This window comes from Rhinoderma darwinii, chromosome 1, assembly GCF_050947455.1.
Source record: "Rhinoderma darwinii isolate aRhiDar2 chromosome 1, aRhiDar2.hap1, whole genome shotgun sequence".
Classification (NCBI taxonomy): Eukaryota; Metazoa; Chordata; class Amphibia; order Anura; family Rhinodermatidae; genus Rhinoderma; species Rhinoderma darwinii.
In genome coordinates, this window is record NC_134687.1 from 641,494,817 (window position 1) to 641,518,878 (window position 24,062).

The following is a 24,062-nucleotide window of genomic DNA, read 5'->3' on the forward strand; positions in this document are numbered from 1 at the left end:
TCCAGATTTTGCTGGATTGGTTTTCGGGTGCCATGTCGCATTTGCAGAGCCTCAGAGGTATCAAAGCAATGGAAACCCACCAGAAGTGACCCCATTTTGGAAACTACACCCCTCAAGGAATTCAAATATGGTTGTTGTTACAATTTTGACCACACAGTTTTTTCACAGCACCTATTTGAATTGGGCTGTGAAATGAAAAAAATGAAATTTTTTCCAATAAGATGTCATTTTTTATCAAAATGTCTTATTTTCACAGGGAACAAAATACCCCATTTTGTTGCCCAATTTCTCCTGAGTGCAGCAATACCCAATTTGTGGCGATAAATTGCCGTTTGGGCCCATGGGAGGCCTCAGAAGGGAAGGAGCGCTGTGTGTTCTTTGGAGTGCAGATTTTGCTGGTTTGGTTTTCGGGTGCCGTGTCGCATTTTACGAGCCCCAGAGGTATCAAAGCAATGGAAACCTACCAGAAGTGACCCCATTTTGGAAACTACACCCCTCAAGGAATTCATTTATGGGTAATGTGACCATTTAGACCCCATAGTTTCTTCACAGAACTTATTTGAATTGGGCTGGGAATTATAAAAAAAATATTTTTTCCAATAATATGTAGTTTTAGCTCAAAAATTCTTATTTTCACAAGAAATAAAATACTCAATTTTGTTGCCCAATTTGTCCTGAGTGCGGCAATACCCCATTTGTGGTGATAAACTGCCGTTTGGGCCCATGGGAGAGCTCAGAAGGAAAGGAGCGCTATTTGTTCTTTGGAGTCCAGATTTTGCTGGATTGGTTTTCGGGTGCCATGTCGCATTTGCAGAGCCCCAGAGGTATCAAAGCAATAGAAACCAACCACAAATGACCCCATTTTGGAAACTACACCCCTCAAGGAATTCATTTATGGGTATTGTGACCATTTTGACCCCATAGTTTTTTCACAGAACTTACTTGAATTGGGCTGGGAATTATAACAAAATTATTTTTTTCATATAATATGTAGTTTTGGCTGAAAATTTCTTATTTTCACAAGAAACAAAATACCCCATTCTGTTGCGCAACTTGTTCTGAGTGCCGCAATACCCCATTTGTGGTGAAAAACTGCCGTTTGGGCCCATGGGAGGGCTCAGATTGAAAGGACCACCATTTGGCCTACTGGGGATTTTCTAGTGCGAAGTCATGTATGCAGAAGCCCCTGAGGTACCAGTACAGTTGAAACTCGCAAGAAGTGACCCCGTTTTAAAAACTACACCCTTAAGGCATTCATCTAGAGGTGTAGTGAGCATTTTGACCGGAGACCTACACCCCATAAACTGTAATGTGGGTTATCCCGGGTATGGCAATACCCTACATGTGGCTGTTTGCTGCCTGGGCACACAGCAGGGTCCAGAGGGGAAAGACGAGGGGGGATAAGCTGTGCGGAGTGCATCAGGGTAAGTAAAATTGGGGTAAATTATAAACCAAGGGATGTATGATAAATTTTAAAACACTCTTTCATACAGAGCTCTGGTTATTCGGGACACGTGTCACATTGATATATTGTGTCATCCCTTATCGCCCTCTTATAGCAGACTTTGCACCTCTTTTGACTTTTTCCCTTCTTGCCAGTTTGGGGAACTTCTCCTGGAAAGTGTTGCCCTGGTACGATGCGTGTGGCCCCGCTTCCAGAAGTACTGGGTGCCCCCCTTCTTGGTCCCTAAAGATTAGGTTCTTGATAATCACCTCTTGAAATTCCAGGAAAGTTCCCCTCTGGCCTGCACATCGATGTAGCACGTACGCATTGTACAATGCCATCTGTATGATGTGCGAGGCCAGCTTCTTATACCACACCGCATGGCGCTGTAGGGCTTCAAGATTTGATCTGACAAGTCCATCCCTCCCATGTACCTATTGTAGTCCAGGATGCAGTCTGGTTTGGGGGTGGCCTTTCCTTCATATATCCTAAACCTGTAGGTATATCCTGATGCGCTCTCACATAGCTTATACATCTTCACGCCATACCTTGCCCTCTTACCCGGCAGGTACTCGCGGAATTGAACCCTCCCTTTAAAATGTACCAGGGACTCATCAATAGAAATACACTTCTCGGGGGTGTATGCTTGGGAAAACCGGGCACTGAAACGGTCTAATAGGGGTCTCCGTTTATACAAACGGTCAAAACTGGGGTCATCTCGGGGTGGGCACGGCTCATTATCAGTATAATGTAAGAAGCGAAGTATTGCCTCATTTATTTATTTTTTTAGGTTCCAGTTCAGTTCTGAAGTTGCTTTGAGGGGCCCATATATTAGAAACCCCTATCAAACACCCCATTTTAGAAACTAGACCCCTCAAAGTATTCACAACAGCATTTAGAAAGTTTATGAACCCTTTAGGTGTTTCACAGAAATTTAGAGCAAAGGAGGGGTGACATTTTTTTTTATAACACAAAAGGATTTACCAGAGAAACACAACTTTAATACTTATTGCCCAGATTCTGCAGTTTAGAGAAATATCCCACATGTGGCCCTCGGGCGGTAATGGACTGAAGCATCGGCCTCAGAAGCAAAGGAGCACCTAGTGGATTTTGAGGCCTCTTTTTTATTAGGCACCATGTCCGGTTTGAAGAGGTCTTGTGCCAAAACATTGTAAACCCCCCAAAAGTGACCCCAATTTGGAAACTAGACCCCTTGAGGAATCCATTGTAGTTTTCTTGGGGGGTGCATGCGACTTTTTGATCAGTTTTTATTCTATTTTTAGGTGGCGTGGTGACTAAAAAACAGCAATTCTACTATTGTTTTTTTATTCTATTTTTTTACAGTGTTCACCGTGCGCTATAAATGACATATTCACTTTATTCTGCGGGGCGATACGATTACGGCGATACCAGATGTTTATAGGTTTTTTTTAATGTCTTATGGCGTTTGCACAATAAAATACGTTTTGTAAAAAATAATTCACTTTTTGTGTTACCTTATTCTAAGAGCCAGAACTTTTTTATTTTTCCATCAATAAAGCCGTGCAAGGACTTATTTTTTGCGTAACGAACTGTAGTTTCGATCAGGACCATTTTTCGGTACATGCAACTTTTTGATCTCTTTTTATTCCATTTTTTGGGATGTGAAGTGACCAAACAATTGTGATTCTGGTACGGTTTATTATTATTTTCTTTTACGGCGTTCACCGTGCGGGATAAATAACGAAATAATTTTGTAGTTCAGGCCGTTACGGACGCGGCGATACCAATTATGTATAGTTTATTTGTTTGTTTATATATTTTTATTAATAATAAATGACTGATAAGGTAAAAAGGGGGGATTTTTACTTTTATTACTTTTAAAACTTTTATTTTCTTATTTTTACACATCTTTTTTTTACTTTTTTTTTAACTTTATTACTTTGTCCCACTAGGGGACTTGAGGGCAGGAGGCCCTGATCGCTATTCTAATACACTGCACTACATGCGTAGTGCAGTGTATTAGAACTGTCAGCTACTCACTGACAGCAAGCATAGTGGGTCCTGACGTTGTCAGGACCCACTAGGCTTCCGTCTATGGCATAGCCGGACGCCATTGTTTGGTGTCCGGTTGCCATAGTCACCATCGCCGGCCGCTATCGTGTAGCAGGCCGGCGATGACAGCTTAACCCCTAAAAAGCCGCGATCTCTATAGAACGCGGCTTCTAAGGGGTTAATCAGTGGGGACACAGCGATCGGTCCCTGCTGTAGGAGCTGTGACAGCTGCTGTACGAGACAGCAGCTGTCACAGCTCCTGTATGTGTCGGGAGGACGGCCGAAACGGCCGTTACTCCCAAGACGTACTATTAGGTCATGGAGCGCGAACGATACAGCTGCCATGACCTAATAGTACGTCCAGGAGCGGGAAGGGGTTAAACTCCTGAACTACTTAGGATAACTTAACCATTTTTTTAGGGGTTTCTTTTGCAACAAATCACACTTTCCAAAAAATATATATTTTTACTACATATGCAACACATATTTTATATTACAACGAAACAATTGATCAAAAAATTGGCAGATTTAGTGTCATTTTATTAAATAACACTAAATATTTAATGTATGACTTAATTAACTAACCATTTATGATCACGCTAACTAATCTACTATTCCTGCCTGCCTATTCTAACACTAAGGGGCACAGAGAATACAAAGTATATAGAATTTGTGTGTGTGTGTGCCCGCATATATATATATATATATATATATATATATATATATAATATATATATAGAGAGAGAGAGAAAAACATAGAACACAGCAACGGCACCAGGACTTCAGAGTAGATGAAAGCAAAAGTGGATTTTATTCACCTCAGTACAGCAACGTTTCGGTTCAACGGGAACCTTTCTCAAGCCATAACAAACTACACAAAGTGCCAAGTATTTATAGGAGGAGCATACATACATCGGTAATAAAACAATTAAATGCATAATTCCATCAAAACATGTACAAAAGTGTATGTCAATATTGTAAAAAGACATTCAAAAAGTGCACATAATCCTTCCATTGTAAAACCTATTAATAATAATAATAATAATAATCTTTATTTATATAGCGCCAACATATTACGCAGCACTTTACAATGTAGAGGGAACATGAAAACAATATCGGACATTACATAGTGACAAAGTTAATTTACAATTCAAACCTGGGGAGTGAGGACCCTGCTCGCAAGAGCTTACAATCTATGAGGACATAAGGGAGACACAAAGTGTAATAGTGTTTGTTCTGTACAATGGTCCGGCCATTTTTATACACATGCGGTGGTAACATAAAGCTGCATGAGCCGGTCACCAGCCAGTATCCGTGTATGACGGACATGAAGAGAAGGAGTGTGAGGGAATCTTATTCTGATGACTAATCTAAATGGAGGGCCATGAAAAGGAGTCAGATTAGGGAATTTTATAGGCCTGTCTAAATAGATGTGTTTTCAGGGCACGTTTAAAACTGTGGATATTGGGAATTAATCTGATTGTCTGGGGTAGCACATTCCAGAGGACGGGTGCAGCACGAGAGAAATCCTGGAGACGGTAGTGGGAGGTTCGGATTATGGAGGATTTTAATCTAAGGTCGTTGGCAGAACGTAGAGCCCGAGTAGGGTGGTAGACAGAGATGAGGGAGGAGATGTAAGGAGGTGCAGCACTGTGGAGAGCTTTTTGGGTGAGAGTAATAAGTTTGAATTTTATTCGGAAGGGGATGGGCAACCAGTGCAGTGACTGGCACAGATTAGAGGCGTTGGTGTAGCGGTTGGTCATAAAGATGAGCCTGGCTGCTGCATTGAGGATAGATTGGAGAGGGGAGAGTTTAGTGAGGGGAAGACCGACTAGTAATGAGTTACAGTAGTCAAGACGAGAGTGAATCAGAGCAACAATGAGAGTTTTGGCAGTTTCCTCCGTAAGAAAAGAGCGGATTCTGGAGATGTTTTTTAGGTGAAAATGACAGGAGCGTGAAAGTGATTGTATGTGAGGAGTAAAGGAAAGATCTGAGTCAAAAATAACCCCGAGACAGCGGGCGTGCTGCTTAGGAGTTATGATAGTGCCACACACAGAGATAGAGACATCAGGTTTAGGGAGGTTAGTAGATGGTTGGAACACAAGGAGCTCAGTTTTAGAAAGATTCAGTTTCAGATAGAGAGAGGACATGATGTTAGAGACAGCGGACAGACAATCACTGGTGTTCTGTATTAGAGCAGGGGTGATGTCACGGGAAGAGGTATATAATTGGGTGTCATCAGCGTAGAGATGGTACTGGAAGCCAAATCTGCTGATGGTTTGTCCAATAGGAGCTGTGTAGAGAGAAAAGAGGAGTGGACCTAGGACTGATCCCTGAGGAACCCCGATATCAAGGGGAAGAGGAGAAGAAGTGGAACCAGCAAATGACACACTGAATGAGCGGTCAGAGAGATAGGAGGAAAACCAAGAGAGAGCCGCGTCCTTGAGGCCAATAGAGTGGAGCAGGTTAAGTAGGAGTTTGTGGTCTACAGTGTCAAAGGCTGCAGAGAGATCCAAAAGAATCAGGAGAGAGGATTTACCGTCCGATTTAGCCGCCAAGAGATCATTTGAGACTTTAGTAAGGGCAGTTTCTGTGGAGTGTAGAGTGCGGAAACCAGATTGTAAGGGGTCAAGAATGGAGTTAGCAGAGAGATAGCGGATAAGGCGAGAGTAGACCAAGCGTTCCAGGAGTTTGGAGATGAAGGGCAGATTAGAGACTGGTCGGTAGTTGGCAGCGCTGGATGGGTCAAGTGTTGGTTTTTTCAATAATGGGTTTATAATGGCATGTTTAAAAGCGGAGGGAAAGATACCAGAGGAAAGAGAGAGGTTAAATATTTTAGTGAGGTGACTAGTGACAGCTGGGGAGAGGGACTGGAGGAGGTGTGAGGGGACAGGATCACTAGGGCAGGTAGTAGGACGAGAAGAAGAGAGGAGCCTCGAGACTTCTTCTTCAGTTATTGGGTCAAATGCTGAGAGTGAAGAAGAGGGAGTGTGGGGGGGAAGGGGATCTTCAGTTATTGGGTCAAATGCTGAGAGTGAAGAAGAGGGAGTGTGGGGGGGAAGGGGATCTTCAGTTATTGGGTCAAATGCTGAGAGTGAAGAAGAGGGAGTGTGGGGGGGAAGGGGATCGATGTTACTAGGGGACTGGGAGAGAATATCATGCCGGATGTTGTCAATTTTAACTTTAAAATAATTGGCCAGGTCTTCAGCACTGAGATCTGTGATTGGCGTCTGCACTTTAGGACTAAGGAGGGAGTGAAAAGTATCAAAGAGGCGTTTTGGATTATTAGATAGTGTGGAGATGAGAGAAGTGAAGTAGACTTGTTTGGCGCGGTGAAGGGCAGAGTTGTAAGTTTTGAGCATAAATTTGTAATGGAGGAAATCTGCATCCAAATGCGATTTTCTCCACAGTCGTTCGGCACATCTCAAGCACCGCTGAAGAAAGCGGGATTGAGGCGTGTGCCAGGGTTGTCGTCGTCTTTGTCGGGTGGTTCGGAGTGTAGTGGGGGCTGCTTCATCCAATGCATTTTTGAGAGTGTTGTTATAAAGTTTGGCAGCCAGATTGGGACAGGAGAGGGAAGAGATAGGGGACAATGAGGACTGTAGACTGTCTATGAATTTCACAGTGTTAATGGCATGTAGATTTCTGTATGTCTGATACGTAGGGATGACCTGAGGAGGCAGAGAATATTTGATAGTAAAGCAGAGAAGATTGTGGTCAGAAAGCGGGAGAGGAGAGTTAATAAAGTCAGAAACTGAGCAGAGCCGGAAGAAGACCAGGTCAAGTGAATGCCCGTCTTCATGTGTAGGAGAGTTAGTAAGTTGTGACAGACCGAGGGACGAGGTTAAAGATAGAAACTGGGAGGCAGATGAGGAGATTGGGTTATCAATGGGGATGTTGAAGTCACCCATGATGAGAGTGGGTGTTTCAGAGGATAGAAATTGTGGAAGCCAGGCAGCAAAATGGTCCAGGAATTGGCGGGGGGAGCCCGGTGGGCGGTAGACAACTGCCACTCGGAGGGGAAAAGGGTGAAAGAGTCTGAGGGTGTGGACTTCAAAAGAGGGAAATGTGAGTGAGGGGACCGGGGGAATGACCTGGAAAGTGCAGTGTGGGGAAAGAAGTATACCTACTCCTCCACCCTGCCTGTTCTCAGGTCTGGGGGCATGAGAGAACTGGAGACCACCATAAGATAGAGCAGCAGGGGAAGCAGTGTCAGACAGGTGTAGCCATGTTTCTGTAAGAGCCAGAAGGTTGAGAGAGTTAGAAAGGAATAAGTCATGAATAAAGGTGAGTTTGTTGCACACGGACCGAGAGTTCCAGAGAGCACAGTTAAAAGAGACAGAAGACCTACAAGGAATGGCAAGAAGATTTGCAGGGTTTCTATGTGTGGCAGGTAAGTGGTTGAGCTTGGCAGAAGAAAAGGGGGGCCCAGGGTTGGGAGAGATGTCCCCTGCAGCTAATAGCAGGAGAATGGAGAGTGACAGCAGATGGTTCTGTGATTTATGAGAGCGTTTTTTATGTTGGGCAGTGGGATGAGATGGGTTAAGTTGACTGAGGAAAGTGAATAGTGAATGGGAGCTGTACATGGGTGAGGCCAGGATAGAAGGACTGATGCGGACTGTGTTTGGGCAAGTCTTAAATGGGCGATAGGATTGAAAACCAAGAGCAGCTATAATGATGAGAGCGGTGGCAAACATGTTTGTTTACAGATAGTTAGAAATCTAATATTGAGAGCGTGGGCTAGTTTGTCTGGTTTGGTAATGCAGCTTACCTGTCACTGACCAACTGCCATGTATAACTGCCAGGACACTTAGACAGAGATGACTTCTGCCGTCGTGCCCCCCTGCACGAGTGCCTTCCCCATATGCTACATCTAAATTTATAGGGGAGTAGGTGCTCAGATCTAGGCCTAATTAAGCTCGTTCAGCTATTAATCAAATCAACTAGACACATGAGGTGAACAGCTATGCAGAGATAAACAAACTAGCAGGTCTGGATGCTCATAAAACTTAACGACGATCAAACACTTTGACAAAACTTTGAGATAACATTAGACTATATAGGAAGACAGGAAAGCAGAGTACCATAAAATAAAAGTTTCAGCTTTTTGAAATGCAGCTACAGCAGGGATGAGGTTCATGCAGGAATGAAATGGATTATATACCATAAAATAAAAGTTTCAGCTTTTTGAAATGCAGCTACAGCAGGGATGAGGTTCATGCAGGAATGAAATGGATTATATACCATAAAATAACAGTTTCAGCTTTTTGAAATGCAGCTACAGCAGGGATGAGGTTCATGCAGGAATGAAATGGATTATATACCATAAAATAAAAGTTTCAGCTTTTTGAAATGCAGCTACAGCAGGGATGAGGTTCATGCAGGAATGAAATGGATTATATACCATAAAATAAAAGTTTCAGCTTTTTGAAATGCAGCTACAGCAGGGATGAGGTTCATGCAGGAATGAAATGGATTATATACCATAAAATAAAAGTTTCAGCTTTTTGAAATGCAGCTACAGCAGGGATGAGGTTCATGCAGGAATGAAATGGATTATATACCATAAAATAAAAGTTTCAGCTTTTTGAAATGCAGCTACAGCAGGGATGAGGTTCATGCAGGAATGAAATGGATTATATACCATCAAATAACAGTTTCAGCTTTTTGAAATGCAGCTACAGCAGGGATGAGGTTCATGCAGGAATGAAATGGATTATATACCATAAAATAAAAGTTTCAGCTTTTTGAAATGCAGCTACAGCAGGGATGAGGTTCATGTAGGAATGAAATGGATTATATACCTGTATGAAGAGAAGAGAGGAGAGATGGATGTTAGATCTGTGCCATGTATAACTGCCAGGACACTTTGACAGTATGACACTTAGACAGAGATGACTTCTGCCGTAGAACCATTCAATATACATGCAAGGTGTGGTGACAGTTATAGAAAACACTGTAAGTGGGAGCAATAAGGGATAATTGGATGCAGGCAGAAGCTCATTATGTTTAAATGGTAGTGTACTTACTGTAAGCCGTTCACTCATGCACAAGATAGAGAAATGCGCCTGACACACTCGTGTGTGTCTACTGCGCATGTCCCAAGATGGCGTCCGCACCGGATATTAAGTCCGGTGGAACGCATCCAACATCAATAGCCCCACTGCGCATGCGCCATGACGGAACATGCGTTCCACCTCTACTGCGCACGTGCCAGCCGGGATTTTGAACAACATATAGAGCGGAGATTCTTAGTGAAAGCACTAGACCTATTTTTAGATAAAGTTTGTATCCTGGTTTATATGGTCCATCCCCCAGAAGATTATACATGGGTTTTGGACCATATTCTCCACAGAAACAAAACCGATGTTAACAGTGTGGTTTGTCGCCCCCTAGTGGTATAAACCTAAATGTACATGTCCCATTTGCTCAATGCAATTTTGACTATGGTCACTAATGGGGCAAAATATAGATTTTATATTAAAGAAAACCCTCCAACCGGGATATCAAATATTCCCAATTTATTTAGACAAGGGAGGGAAAGAGACAAAACGCATCTGTCAAAATAAGGCAGTATGCGTTAAATATTAATAATAAGCCCACATTAAGACAGAAATAGACGTAAATATAGATACCAAAAGAGGAAATACAGACAACCACAGCATAAGAACTATATCGTCCAAATAAATAATTCCTTTAGATCCATGCTATTTCTCAATGGACTATCTCATGTACGCTCAATAAATGTTTATTCCAAACATAACATAAACATTTTTTTGAAAAAACAAGAAGACTTCTGCCGCTTTCCAATGTCTCTCAAAAATTGCTTGACATATAATGGTGTATCTAAAACATATGAGAAAGAAAAAATGTGAAAAAGAGAAATTTATTATACATAATAATATACAATATAAATGGAATATAAAAACAAATACAAAATATAAAATATGTATATTCAAAAAAGGTCAAAATAAGACCTCAAATCAAACATACATCAAAGACACCAATTACACCTTTGAGAACGCCAACCAATCATATCTCTACAGGTCTTAGGAAGACGAAAAAAATCACCCATCCCTATCTCAAATATGTGGACCACAGGGATATTCTATATTCAGTCCCTTAGGAGACATCGTCTCCAATTTAAAGATCCACTCGAGCTCCTTTCTTTTGAGCATCCGACCCCTATCACCGCCACGTCTCAGCTGTGGCACAGAGTCAATGACTCTGAATCTCAGCTGTGACAGGCTATGTTTTTTCTCAACAAAATGTCTCGACACTGGTAGATCCTGCCTCTTAGTATTAATATTTGATTTATGATTTCTCATCCTGAGACGTACCTCAGTTGTGGTCTCACCAACATAGTGAAGACCACATGGGCAGCTCAACAGATAGATGACATAGGAAGACTGACACGTGAAAAAGCCTTTTATTTTAATTGGTTGGCCAGTTTGTGGGTGATTAAAGACACCCCCCTTAATCATATTGTCACAGATGTTACAACCAAGACATGGAAAACACCCATGCTTCGGAGGTGCTAAAAACATCTAGTTTTTCCGATGCGACCCAATATCGGCCTTCACAACACTATTTTTAACGGTTTTACCTCTCCTATACGACATCATGGGCCCCTCCTGAAATTCAGTAATCCCTGGAAAGGCTCTCTCTAACATCTTCCAATCCCTCCTCAGAATCCCACCAATCTGTGGGCTCAATGAGGAGAAAGTGGAGACAAAGGGCAAACTGACTTTTTTCTTCCCAATCACCCGACCGGATTGAGGAGGGCCTTGTCTATGTGTCCCACCAGTTCAGTCATGTATTGCGGTGGTGGAGGTACATAGACGATGTCTTCCTCATCTGGACCGGTTCGATTAGTCAATTACAGGAGTTTGTCACATTTCTTAACGGTTTGAATTCCACAATTTTATTTACTATGTCATCATCTACAAGTTCGATTGAATTTTTGGATACTCAAATCTCTATTGTTAATAACAGATTGGTTTCGGATCTGTTCTCTAAGAAAACGGATAGAAACAATCTCTTGCACTTTACCAGCGGCCATCCAAGTACGCTGTTGAAATCACTGCCCTATAGTCAGCTGATTAGAGTAAAGAGGGTAGTTAGTCAGGAGGAGGAAGTATCCCCGAAACTTGACCAAATGTGTAAAAAAATTTCGGATCGCAGTTATCCGGACTATGTTTTAGATTTTAACAGACGGAAGGTTGAATTACTGGATAGACAGGATCTCCTCGCTGGTCGGGTGATTGGGAAGAAAAAAGTCAGTTTGCCCTTTGTCTCCACTTTCTCCTCATTGAGCCCACAGATTGGTGGTATTCTGAGGAGGGATTGGAAGATGTTAGAGAGAGCCTTTCCAGGGATTACTGAATTTCAGGAGGGGCCCATGATGTCGTATAGGAGAGGTAAAACCATTAAAAATAGTGTTGTGAAGGCCGATATTGGGTCGCATCGGAAAAAACAGATGTTTTTAGCACCTCCGAAGCATGGGTGTTTTCCATGTCTTGGTTGTAACATCTGTGACAATATGATTAAGGGGGGTGTCTTTAATCACCCACAAACTGGCCAACCAATTAAAATAAAAGGCTTTTTCACGTGTCAGTCTTCCTATGTCATCTATCTGTTGAGCTGCCCATGTGGTCTTCACTATGTTGGTGAGACCACAACTGAGGTACGTCTCAGGATGAGAAATCATAAATCAAATATTAATACTAAGAGGCAGGATCTACCAGTGTCGAGACATTTTGTTGAGAAAAAACATAGCCTGTCACAGCTGAGATTCAGAGTCATTGACTCTGTGCCCCAGCTGAGACGTGGCGGTGATAGGGGTCGGATGCTCAAAAGAAAGGAGCTCGAGTGGATCTTTAAATTGGAGACGATGTCTCCTAAGGGACTGAATATAGAATATCCCTGTGGTCCACATATTTGAGATAGGGATGGGTGATTTTTTTCGTCTCCCTAAGACCTGTAGAGATATGATTGGTTGGCGTTCTCAAAGGTGTAATTGGTGTCTTTGATGTATGTTTGATTTGAGGTCTTATTTTGACCTTTTTTGAATATACATATTTTATATTTTGTATTTGTTTTTATATTCCATTTATATTGTATATTATTATGTATAATAAATTTCTCTTTTTCAAATTTTTTCTTTCTCATATGTTTTAGATACAATGTCAAGCAATTTTTGAGAGACATTGGAAAGCGGCAGAAGTCTTCTTGTTTTTTCAAAAAAATGTTTATGTTATGTTTGGAATAAACATTTATTGAGCGTACATGAGATAGTCCATTGAGAAATAGCATGGATCTAAAGGAATTATTTATTTGGACGATATAGTTCTTATGCTGTGGTTGTCTGTATTTCCTCTTTTGGTATCTATATTTACGTCTATTTCTGTCTTAATGTGGGCTTATTATTAATATTTAACGCATACTGCCTTATTTTGACAGATGCGTTTTGTCTCTTTCCCTCCCTTGTCTAAATAAATTGGGAATATTTGATATCCCGGTTGGAGGGTTTTCTTTAATATAAAATCTATATTTTGCCCCATTAGTGACCATAGTCAAAATTGCATTGAGCAAATGGGACATGTACATTTAGGTTTATACCACTAGGGGGCGACAAACCACACTGTTAACATCGGTTTTGTTTCTGTGGAGAATATGGTCCAAAACCCATGTAATCTTCTGGGGGATGGACCATATAAACCAGGATACGAACTTTATCTAAAAATAGGTCTAGTGCTTTCACTAACAATCTCCGCTCTATATGTTGTTCAAATCCCGGCTGGCACGTGCGCAGTAGAGGTGGAACGCATGTTCCGTCATGGCGCATGCACAGTGGGGTTTTTGATGTTGGATGCGTTCCACCGGACTTAATATCCGGTGCGGACGCCATCTTGGGACATGCGCAGTAGACACACACGAGTGTGTCAGGCGCATTTCTCTATCTTGTGCATGACTGAACGGCTTACAGTAAGTACACTACCATTTAAACATAATGAGCTTCTTCCTGCTTCCAATTATCCCTTATTGCTCCCACTTACAGTGTTTTCTATAACTGTCACCATACCTTGCATGTATATTGAATGGTTCTAATAGGTTTTACAATGGAAGGATTATGTGCACTTTTTGAATGTCTTTTTACAATATTTACAATATTGACATACACTTTTGTATGGGGATCCTTGTCGTGGATTGCGAGCTTGCGTCCTTTTGGCCAAAATGATTACCAATACCCCAGGTATTTTTCATTATTATGTATATTCGCTTCTCTTGGACACAGCCGGGTCTTTGATGCTGGGAGAGCATGGTGTGTTGTTGTTTGGCATAGCAAGCAGGGTAGCCCGCTCTATGAATTATCAAGGCGTCACAAATAGGCTTCTACCTGGCTATACACGTTGTGCCTCATGACGTACACACTATCCCTCCATGTTTCACTCACTTGCACCCCATTATCCATTTATTTCTATTGAGGCACTTCATTTATTACTGCCCCCTATATTTCACTTATAGTATTACACTTGCACACACACTATTCATTTATTATTTCTTACTACACCTCCCATGCACCACACACCACTCCCCTCAAGACTAGTGGGAGTGGCTATTATTATTTAAAGCACCTGCTCGCCCTTTCATCAGCATTTCTGGCCTGGCTGTGTCCATTTGTAAGTATGGCCTTTTTCGGTGTTTTCGACACTTTTGTACATGTTTTGATGGAATTATGCATTTAATTGTTTTATTACCGATGTATGTATACTCCTCCTATAAATACTTGGCACTTTGTGTAGTTTGTTATGGCTTGAGAAAGGTTCCTGTTGAACCGAAACGTTGCTGTACTGAGGTGAATAAAATCCACTTTTGCTTTCATCTACTCTGAAGTCCTGGTGCCGTTGCTGTGTTCTATGTTTTTCTCTATAGGACGTTGGGGAATTGATTCACCCCCAGGTAACGAGCACATGGCCTGATTTCCTGGAGACTATTGGAGTGCTGTGTTCATCTACTATTGGACTGTATATATATATATATATATATATATATATATATATATATATATATATACACACACACGTATGTAATGCTCTTATTTACTTGCCTTCTGTCTTCTCCCAATCAGTCTCCTCTCTGAAACACTGTGACGGAGTGAAGGAGGCTGAGAGGAGAAGACAAGTGGGAAAAGTTTTTGTAAACAAACTTTTCAGAGATCACCAGTATTGGTTAATCATGGTGATCACATGCACTGTAGCCGAACCAATCGGTTCGGCTGTCAGAGAACAAATTACTGGGAAGCCGGGGACACTGACACCGCCGGCGTCAGAGTGATCTCCCCAGCGCTATGCCGGCACATGCAGAGGTCTGTAGATTCACGCCCTGGTTGCACGGGGTATATGCGGATAGGATGTGAATCTACAGATTGTCGGCATGAAAGGGTTAAAGGCATTGTGTTATCAAGAAATGACCTATTGTTTGAATCAAGTTTTTATATTATCCCCTGGCGACATGTAACGTACTATTACGTTGCTGTCAACAAGGGGCAGTATGGAGCGCGCTCATGGACTCCATACTCAGTGGGTGACAGCTGTGTTATACAGTCGACACGTCACTCAAGTGCACGATCACTTTGATTCCATCCATTTAACACATTAACACCTTCCCGACCGCCCACTGTCTTTTGACGTCAGGCGGTGCGGGTGCTTAATCTACAGAGACGTCTTTTGGCGTCGCTGCAGATCAGGCTGATGAGCGCTCGTGTGAGCACTCTTCCTCTAAGCAGGAGCTGTTACTAACAGCTCCTGATCTTAGAGCAGCCTCCTGAACACAGCTGGGGTCGGCAAACATTCGGACCCCAGCTGTGTAACCCTTTGATTACCGCGGTCCGTGACCGCGGCATGATCAAAGGGAATTTCCCTCTTTGATCACATCACCGGGATTCCAGTGATGCGATCAAACACTGGGGAATCCCTCTGCAGTCAGTCCTGGGGACCTACAAAGGACCCCAGGGCTGTCTGTTCCGTGTGCCTGCTGTTCGGGCACACTATGTGCTGCCCGATCAGCAGCCTGTGTCATAGTGACACAGTGTAATGTATTAGCGTACAGAAGCATGCTAATACATTACAAGTAAAAAATAAAGTTACAAATAAAGTTATCCCTTGATGGGATTAAAAAAAAAAAAAGTAACAAAACAAATAAATAAATAAAAAAAGTGCCAAAAAGAGTCTTTATTTTGCATTAAATACATTTTATTGCCCCTACACTAAATAAAAACAAAAAACCTACACATATTAGGTATCTACACGACCGTAATAACCTGAAGAATTAATCTAACGGGTTATTTAGCGTGAAACGTGAACGGGATAAAAAATAAACAAAAAAAACTATTCCGAGAATCGCTTTTTCCTATATTCACGCCGTAAAAAAATTTTTTTTTACCCCCAAACTGTGGGAAAAATAAAATACTATTTCTCTCGCATAAAACAAGGCCTCATACAGCCACGTCAGTGAAAAAATAAAAAAGTTATGGCTGCTGAAACGCAGAGAGGCAAAAACAGAAAAATTCAGCTGGTCATTAAGGTCTTTTCAGGCCCGGTCATTAAGGGGTTAAATGCTGCGGGCAAATCGTTTTTGTTTTTTAAAAGTGGTAAAACAGAAAACAAAATATATAAGTTTGGAATCGCCGTAATCTTGTCAACCTGTAGAATAAGGTGCACATGTAGTTTTTACCACCTGATGGATGGCGTAAAAACAACCCCCCCCCCCCCCAAATGGCGTAATCGCCTTTTTTTTCCCATTTCACCCCACAAATAATTTGTTTTCAGCTTCCCAGTACATTATGCGGTACAATAAATGGTGCCATGAAAAACTACAACTTGTCCCGCAAAAAACAAGCCCACATACGGCTATTTAGACGGAAAAACAAAGAGGTTATGGCTTTTGGAAGGCGGGGAGGAAAAAAATAAAATGAAAAAACTCAAATTGCCAGGTCTCCAAGGGGTTAAACATATTTCTTAAGCTTTTTGTATTTTTTTATTTTCTATTTCATTATCTTTATTGAAGAATAATTAAAAATCTTGCACTTTTCCCTCTGGCCACTGAATCTCATAGCAGACTGACCCTTCCTGTTCTGTAGAGATCACTTCTCAGCAGACCTCTCAGTCTCATCACAGGTAGGATTACACTGACTGGTAACACACATATATATATATATATATATATATATATATATATACACATTACAGGATCCGCTATTGACAATAGGTGATGAACACAGCCCCCCCTTCTTCCCTGCACAATGACCTCTGCAGAGAAAAAAGAATAAAGAAAATCGACTGTCAAAAAATAAAATATATTTTAAAATAAAGAATGAAAAATAATCTGATTTTAATTAGTAAAAAAATAACTTTTTGGCTGTGATTTTTGCGTTTATAACATGTTTATTTTTCGGGTCATTACGATCGTGGTGATACCATATGTGTATTTTTTGTTACACTTGTACAAAATAAAACCAATTTTTTGGGAAAAAATTGTTTTATTTTTACTGTAAATAGTTTTGTTTTTTTTAATAAACTTTAACTATAATATATCTTTTTGTCCCACTAGGGATCTTTCTGATGTGATCTTCTGATCGCTGATATAATGCTTTGGTTTACTGAGTATGCACCTCCTAATAGGAATATAGTCATGGCAGGCCTTGTGGCCCTTTGTTAGGCCATCATCTGCCATGTCCACCCATCGCCGGCCAGTGTATGCGTTTGCAGTTCTTTGATGGCTGACAGAGGAAGCCCCCCCCCCCTTATGTCACACCTCTTGTTTTTTGTTTTTTCCTTCCCACCTTCCAAAAGCCGTAACTTTTTAAATTTTCTGCCGATATGGCCAGATAAGGGCTTGTTTTTTGCGGGATGGGTTGTAATTTTCACGGCACCATGTATTGCACCAAACAATGAACTGGAAAACTGGCAAAAAAAAATAATTGGGGGTTTTGTTTTTACAACGTTCACCGTGCGGTAACAACGACATGTTATCTTCATTCTGCGGGTCAATACAATTACAGCAGTGCCCAAACTACCGTTCAAAAGTTTGGGGTCACCCAGACAATTTTGTGTTTTCCATGAAAACTCACACTTATATTTATCAAATGAGTTGCAAAATGACTAGAAAATATAGTCAAGACATTGACAAGGTTAGAAATAATGATTTTTATTTGAAATAATAATTTTCTCCTTCAAACTTTGCTTTCGTCAAAGAATGCTCCATTTGCAGCAATTACAGCATTGCAGACCTTTGGCATTCTAGCTGTTAATTTGCTGAGGTAATCGGGAGAAATTTCACCCCATGCTTCCAGAAGCCCCTCCCACAAGTTGGATTGGCTTGATGGGCACTTCTTGCGTACCATACGGTCAAGGTGCTCCCACAACAGCTCTATGGGGTTGAGATCTGGTGACTGCGCTGGCCACTCCATTACAGATAGAATACCAGCTGCCTGCTTCTTCCCTAAATAGTTCTTGCATAATTTGGAGGTGTGCTTTGGGTCATTGTCCTGTTGTAGGATGAAATTGGCTCCAATCAAGCTCTGTCCACAGGGTATAGCATGGCGTTGCAAAATGGAGTGATAGCCTTCCTTATTCAAAATCCCTTTTACCTTGTACAAATCTCGCACTTTACCAGCACCAAAGCAACCCCAGACCATCACATTACCTCCACCATGCTTGACAGATGGCATCAGGCACTCTTCCAGCATCTTTTCAGTTGTTCTGTGTCTCACAAATGTTCTTCTGTGTGATCCAAACACCTCAAACTTCAATTCGTCTGTCCATAACACTTTTTTCCAATCTTCCTCTGTCCCATGTCTGTGTGCTTTTGCCCATATTAATCTTTTCCTTTTATTAGCCAGTCTCAGATATGGCTTTTTCTTTGCCACTCTGCCCTGAAGGCCAGCATCCCAGAGTCGCCTCTTCACTGTAGACGTTGACACTGGCGTTTTGCGTGTATTATTTAATGAAGCTGCCAGTTGAGGACCTGTGAGGCGTCTATTTCTCAAACTAGAGACTCTAATGTACTTGTCTTGTTGCTCAGTTGTGCAGCGGGCCTCCCACTTCTCTTTCTACTCTGGTTAGAGCCTGTTTGTGCTGTCCTCTGAAGGGAGTAGTACACACCGTTGTAGGAAATCTTCAGTTTCTTGGCAATTTCTCGCATGGAATAGCCTTCATTTCTAAGAACAAGAATAGACTGTCGAGTTTCACATGAAAGCTCTCTTTTTCTAGCCATTTTGAGAGTTTAATCGAACCCACAAATTTAATGCTCCAGATTCTCAACTAGCTCAAAGGAATGTCAGTTTTATAGCTCCTCTAAACAGCAAAACTGTTTACAGCGGTGCTAACATAATTGCACAAGGGTTTTCAAGTGTTTTCTAATCATCCATTAGCCTTCTAACACAGTTAGCAAACACAATGTACCATTAGAACACTGGAGTGATGGTTGCTGGAAATGGGCCTATATACACCTATGTAGATATTGCATTAAAAACCAGACGTTTGCAGCTAGAATAGTCATTTAGCACATTAACAATGTATAGAGTGTATTTTTGATTAATTTAATGTTATCTTCATTGAAAAAAACTGTGCTCTTCTTTCAAAAATAAGGAAATTTCTAAGTGACCCTAAACTTTAGTGTGTGTGTGTGTGTGTGTGTGTGTGTGTGTGTGTGTGTGTATATATATATATATATATATATATATATATATATATATATATACGTACACTGTTGCAGCTCTGTAACAATTAGTCATCTTCTCTCTCCATCAGCCTGGATCGCAGTGAGTGGAGAGTGAAGAAGGCTGTAAGGCTATATTACACAACCCTGATAGAAGTGGAGGACTGGGTGTAGACCAGCATCCTGGACTTTGTCATGGATATATTTTAAATTCTTATGCAAAGCATTATAAGGCTGGATATACACATAGTTTTTGAACGGAAGCCAGGAGTGGTTACAAAAGGCATGACTTAAACTTCTACTTCCTACTTGATCCACTTCTGGTTTTGGCTCAAAACACTGCATGTGTGTTTCCAGCCTAATATGAATGGTATAAATTTGTTAGCTTGGGGTTTTGAAACAAAATCACCAAATGCATTTTTCATCCTAACAGAAAATCCCAGTAAGAACTCTGAGGGAAACATCATGTTATCGATAAATTATCAAGTAAAAGATGAAGATATCATGCAGCAGTCTTCAGGAAAAAAACTATTTCCCCTTAATGTACATACAGTACTTAATGGTACAGATCAATCATATAATTCCCCTAATCATGAGGAACCTTCTCCTGACCAATCACAAATAGTTACCACAAGTACAGATCAGAAAGGCGGCAAAAGGTTTCAATGTGGTAAACAGTTCACAAAAATCTCAGGTCTTATTACGCACAGAAGAATTCACACAGGGGAGAAGCCGTATTCATGTTCAGAATGTGGAAAATATTTTACAGATAAATCAAGTCTTGTTACACATGAGAGAATACACATAGTAGAGAAGCCGTATTCATGTTCAGAATGTGGGAAGTGTTTTACTCGTAAATCACGTCTTTTAGAACATGCGAGAATTCACACAGGAGAAAAGCCATTTTCATGTTCAGAATGTGGGAAGTGTTTTACTCGTAAATCACGTCTTTTGGAACATGCGAGAATTCACACAGGAGAAAAGCCATTTTCATGTTCAGAATGTGGAAAATGTTTTACACAAAAATCAAGTCTTGTTATACATGAGAGAAGTCACACAGGAGTGAAACCATATTCATGTTCAGAATGTGGGAAATATTTTACACAAAAACCAAGTCTTGTTAAACATGAGAGAATTCACACAGGAGTGAAGCCGTATTCATGTTCAGAATGTGGGAAATGTTTTACAAATAGATCAAGTCTTGTTAAACATGAGAGAAGTCACACAGGAGTGAAACCATGTTCATGTTCAGAATGTGGGAAATGTTTTACAGATAGATCACATCTTCTTGTACATGAGAGAATTCACACAGGGGAGAAGCCACATTCATGTTCAAAATGTGGGAAATCTTTTACAGATAAATCAAGTCTTGTTACACATGAGAGAATTCACTCAGGAGAGAAGCCGTATTCATGTTCAGAATGTGGGAAATCTTTTACAGATAAATCAACTCTTGTTAGACATGAGAGAATTCACTCAGGAGAGAAGCCGTATTCATGTTCAGAATGTGGGAAATGTTTTACAGATAAATCAACTCTTGTTAGACACGAGAGAATTCACTCAGGAGAGAAGCCGTGTTCATGTTCAGAATGTGGGAAGTCTTTTACAGATAAATCACATCTTGTTGTACATGAGAGAACTCACACAGGGGAGAAGCCATATTCGTGTTCAAAATGTGGGAAATGTTTTACAGATAAATCAAGTCTTGTTAGACATGAGAGAATTCACTCGGGAGAGAAGCCGTATTAATGTTCAGAACGTGGGAAATGTTTTACAGATAAATCAAGTCTTGTTAAACATGAGAGAATTCACTCAGGAGTGAAACCATATTCATGTTCAGAATGTGGGTTATGTTTTACTACCGTACTAAAGGCAGACTTAAGGCTCATCAGAGAAACTATACATGGGAGAAGCCATTGTGATGTTCTTCTATGTGAAAGATGTTTTACAAAGAAATCACATTTTGGAACTCCTCAGAGAATTCACCTAGAGAAGAAACTGTATATTCTCGTTTAGAATGTGGGAAATGCTATAAGAGAAAAAATATATTATAAGCACTTCAAATTATTCACAGACATTAAAGGAAAGGGGTCATGATTTGTTTTTGTTTAGATATTTAATATGTTTTGATTTAATAAAATATATTTACTTTATTTTGATCACAAAATGTTTCTTTTTTTAATTTACGCTGTACATTTTTCTCTTTTCATGACATTTTTCTCCTCACGACATACACAGATGAAATATGGCAGCTACTGGTATATGTAAGCTGTGAGAAGTACATCACAGTATATGTAAGCTGTGAGAAGTACATCAGGATATATGTAAGCTGTGAGGAGTACATCAGGGTATATGTATGATGTGAGAAGTACATCAGGGTATATGTAAGCTGTGAGGAGTACATCAGGTTATATGTAAACTGTATAACACCTTCTAAGATAGTTGGGCTAATACATGCATGTAGCAACTCAAATGAACCGTGTGATAGATGAATATGAACACCTATATAAGAAATTACACATGAACCATTATTAGCGAAAAATAGACAATATTTTATTGAAAGACAAAATCATTCAAAATAGGTACATTGGCAGTAACATTACCCATAGAAAGGGAATCCCCACATAGGTCGGGTCCCACAGCCTCTATAGTAATGTGCAAATAGTGCATGCAAAGACTGGTGCATAAGTAATACGATGAATATGGATAGAAACCATCCAAAGCAAAGTAATATAAAAAACCAGACTGCAGAAAGGTACAGTTAAGGAGACCTGCAGACCAGAACTATGGGGGGATCAACCCCAACACGTGTTTCGCACGTATCTTCTTCCAGGGGCTATACCAAGGAGCACAGATACGTGGGTATATAAAGCACAACCCACTAATGAACGGCTAACACATACAGCTGGTAACAAAAAGCAATTTACCTTTAAAGTCCTACATGATATAATCCCATTGGCAGATGGCTCCCGAGTATCATCGCATGGAAACAAGAGGGTGTGGATCTGTGAGTTTGCTCACAGAACAAAACCCAGGTGCAGCTAACCGCAATCACACTGGCCCGTCCCAAACAAAGGGAGGGGCGGGTGAGTGGGAGCACAGTCAGCCGCCCGGGAAATACTGATCATAAGCACATTATGAAAATGTGCATATTGGCCCATGAGTGCATTGGAACGCAGGCAAGATGGCCACCATCACTGGACGACCGTCCCACCACAAGGGTGGAGGGAGGGATGAATGGGAGGGTGGCCAGGATGCCGCGCATGCGCATAAAGTACAAGCAAAAAAAGAGGAAAACATAGAATGAATGTCACGATTAATATAAGATCCAAACATGTCAGAATTCATGTGACCGCTAATGAAAAAATAGTTTTTCATCCACCGATATCCGAATACACCGCGTATAACATTATATACGGTCATTATTATACATTCAGGATACACTAATACAGATCTGGAAAACACTGAGAACAAAGGAGTCATACACTATTGGAATGAAGTTTGCCAATGGCATAGAAAAAGAAACTTTATTAGGACAATACAAATTACATACGATTTAAAATTTGACTTCAAATCCAAGACCTGTACACCTCCCAAGTGGCATGAAAGAACATAGAGGAACCACCTCTTATAAATGCAGCTATGAGAAGAAAAAGGTCTTTGTAACAAATAGTGCCATATCAGCTAGGGCTCAAGCAAAAAGATAATTAAATATGATTAAATATCAGTAAGGGCAAAAAGCCAAACTGTGTAATTTGAATGAATTGTAACATATATCCAGCCAGACTCATAGTAACATTCTAAGTAAATAATTATATGCTGGACTGAACTAGTGACAACAAATTGCTTACATAAGCCCACATCAAGCAAGACATGTCTTCACAGCAAGTAAAGCCACAAGAAGAAAGGCAAGTAAGAAGGTATAGGGTACAGCGTAGAGTATTACTAACCCATATGGTTCCTGTAGTTCAGTAACTTCCCGAGTACGGAGAGACCCCGACGCGCGTTTCGCGTGGATGGCTTTTTCAGAGGGGTATACTATCTTCGACCTAGTCTTTCTACCTTAAATACACTGTTTAATCCAGTCAGCTGATACGGGTTGGCCAATGAAATCAACATGGCCGTGCCTGTCAGGCCGAAACATCGCGAGACTCGCACACCTGACAGCCGAGTCCCCGCTTCGCATGCGCGGCTCCGGAAACCGCGCACGCGCAGAGGAGCACAAACGGCAGACAGAGTTAGAGCCAGCGATGACGCGTATGACAGGCAGAGCCGGTATACAACATCATAGGATGAAGTAAAGGTAAGTTTAAAAGGCGGATTTTAGTGCTACGAAGTTATATACTACAGTAATTTATTTAGTGCAGATGTTATAGCACGCATCGATCCAAGAAGGTTCTCACTGGAATTAATCATAATGAGATAATTGTAGAAGAATTGATACGATACACCGGGATCGCAGAAAAAGTGCTGAATGACAAGTGAACCCCAAGGTGCTGTAATCAGTTAATAGATATAATACATGGAAAGAAAAAGAAAAAGAATCATCAGTAGGAAAAGTCGAATAATTAGAAAAATTGAGAAATTTATATATAAATATATTAAGAGTGCACGAATACAGTCCATGTTATAATAGCATGTTTATGTTATATTATCAGCATACAATGCTGAGCTTAATCAACAGTGAAAAAAATAACAAATTAGGAGAGTCCCACTCTAAAGTGGAACACATTATGTACTTGTTCCAACCGTATCCCGGGCCATCACAAGAGCATATAAAATAAAATATATACAACAATAATGACAAAAAATTATAAAATACAGTGAATTATCCCACGACGTGTAGAGACACTTGACACGATTT

General features: G+C 40.8%; 1 protein-coding gene across 1 annotated transcript in view; it reads left to right on the top strand.

Annotated features, from left to right (window-relative positions):
- LOC142657225 (uncharacterized) overlaps window positions 1-21,351 on the top strand; it is an 83,986-nt gene extending 62,635 nt beyond the window's left edge. Inside the window, exon 13 of the mRNA XM_075832308.1 lies at window positions 19,632-21,351. Coding sequence (XP_075688423.1) covers window positions 19,632-20,947 — 1,316 coding nt within the window. The 3' untranslated portion in view covers window positions 20,948-21,351. The remainder of the gene's footprint in view (window positions 1-19,631) is intronic.
- The last annotated feature ends 2,711 nt before the right edge of the window (window positions 21,352-24,062 follow it).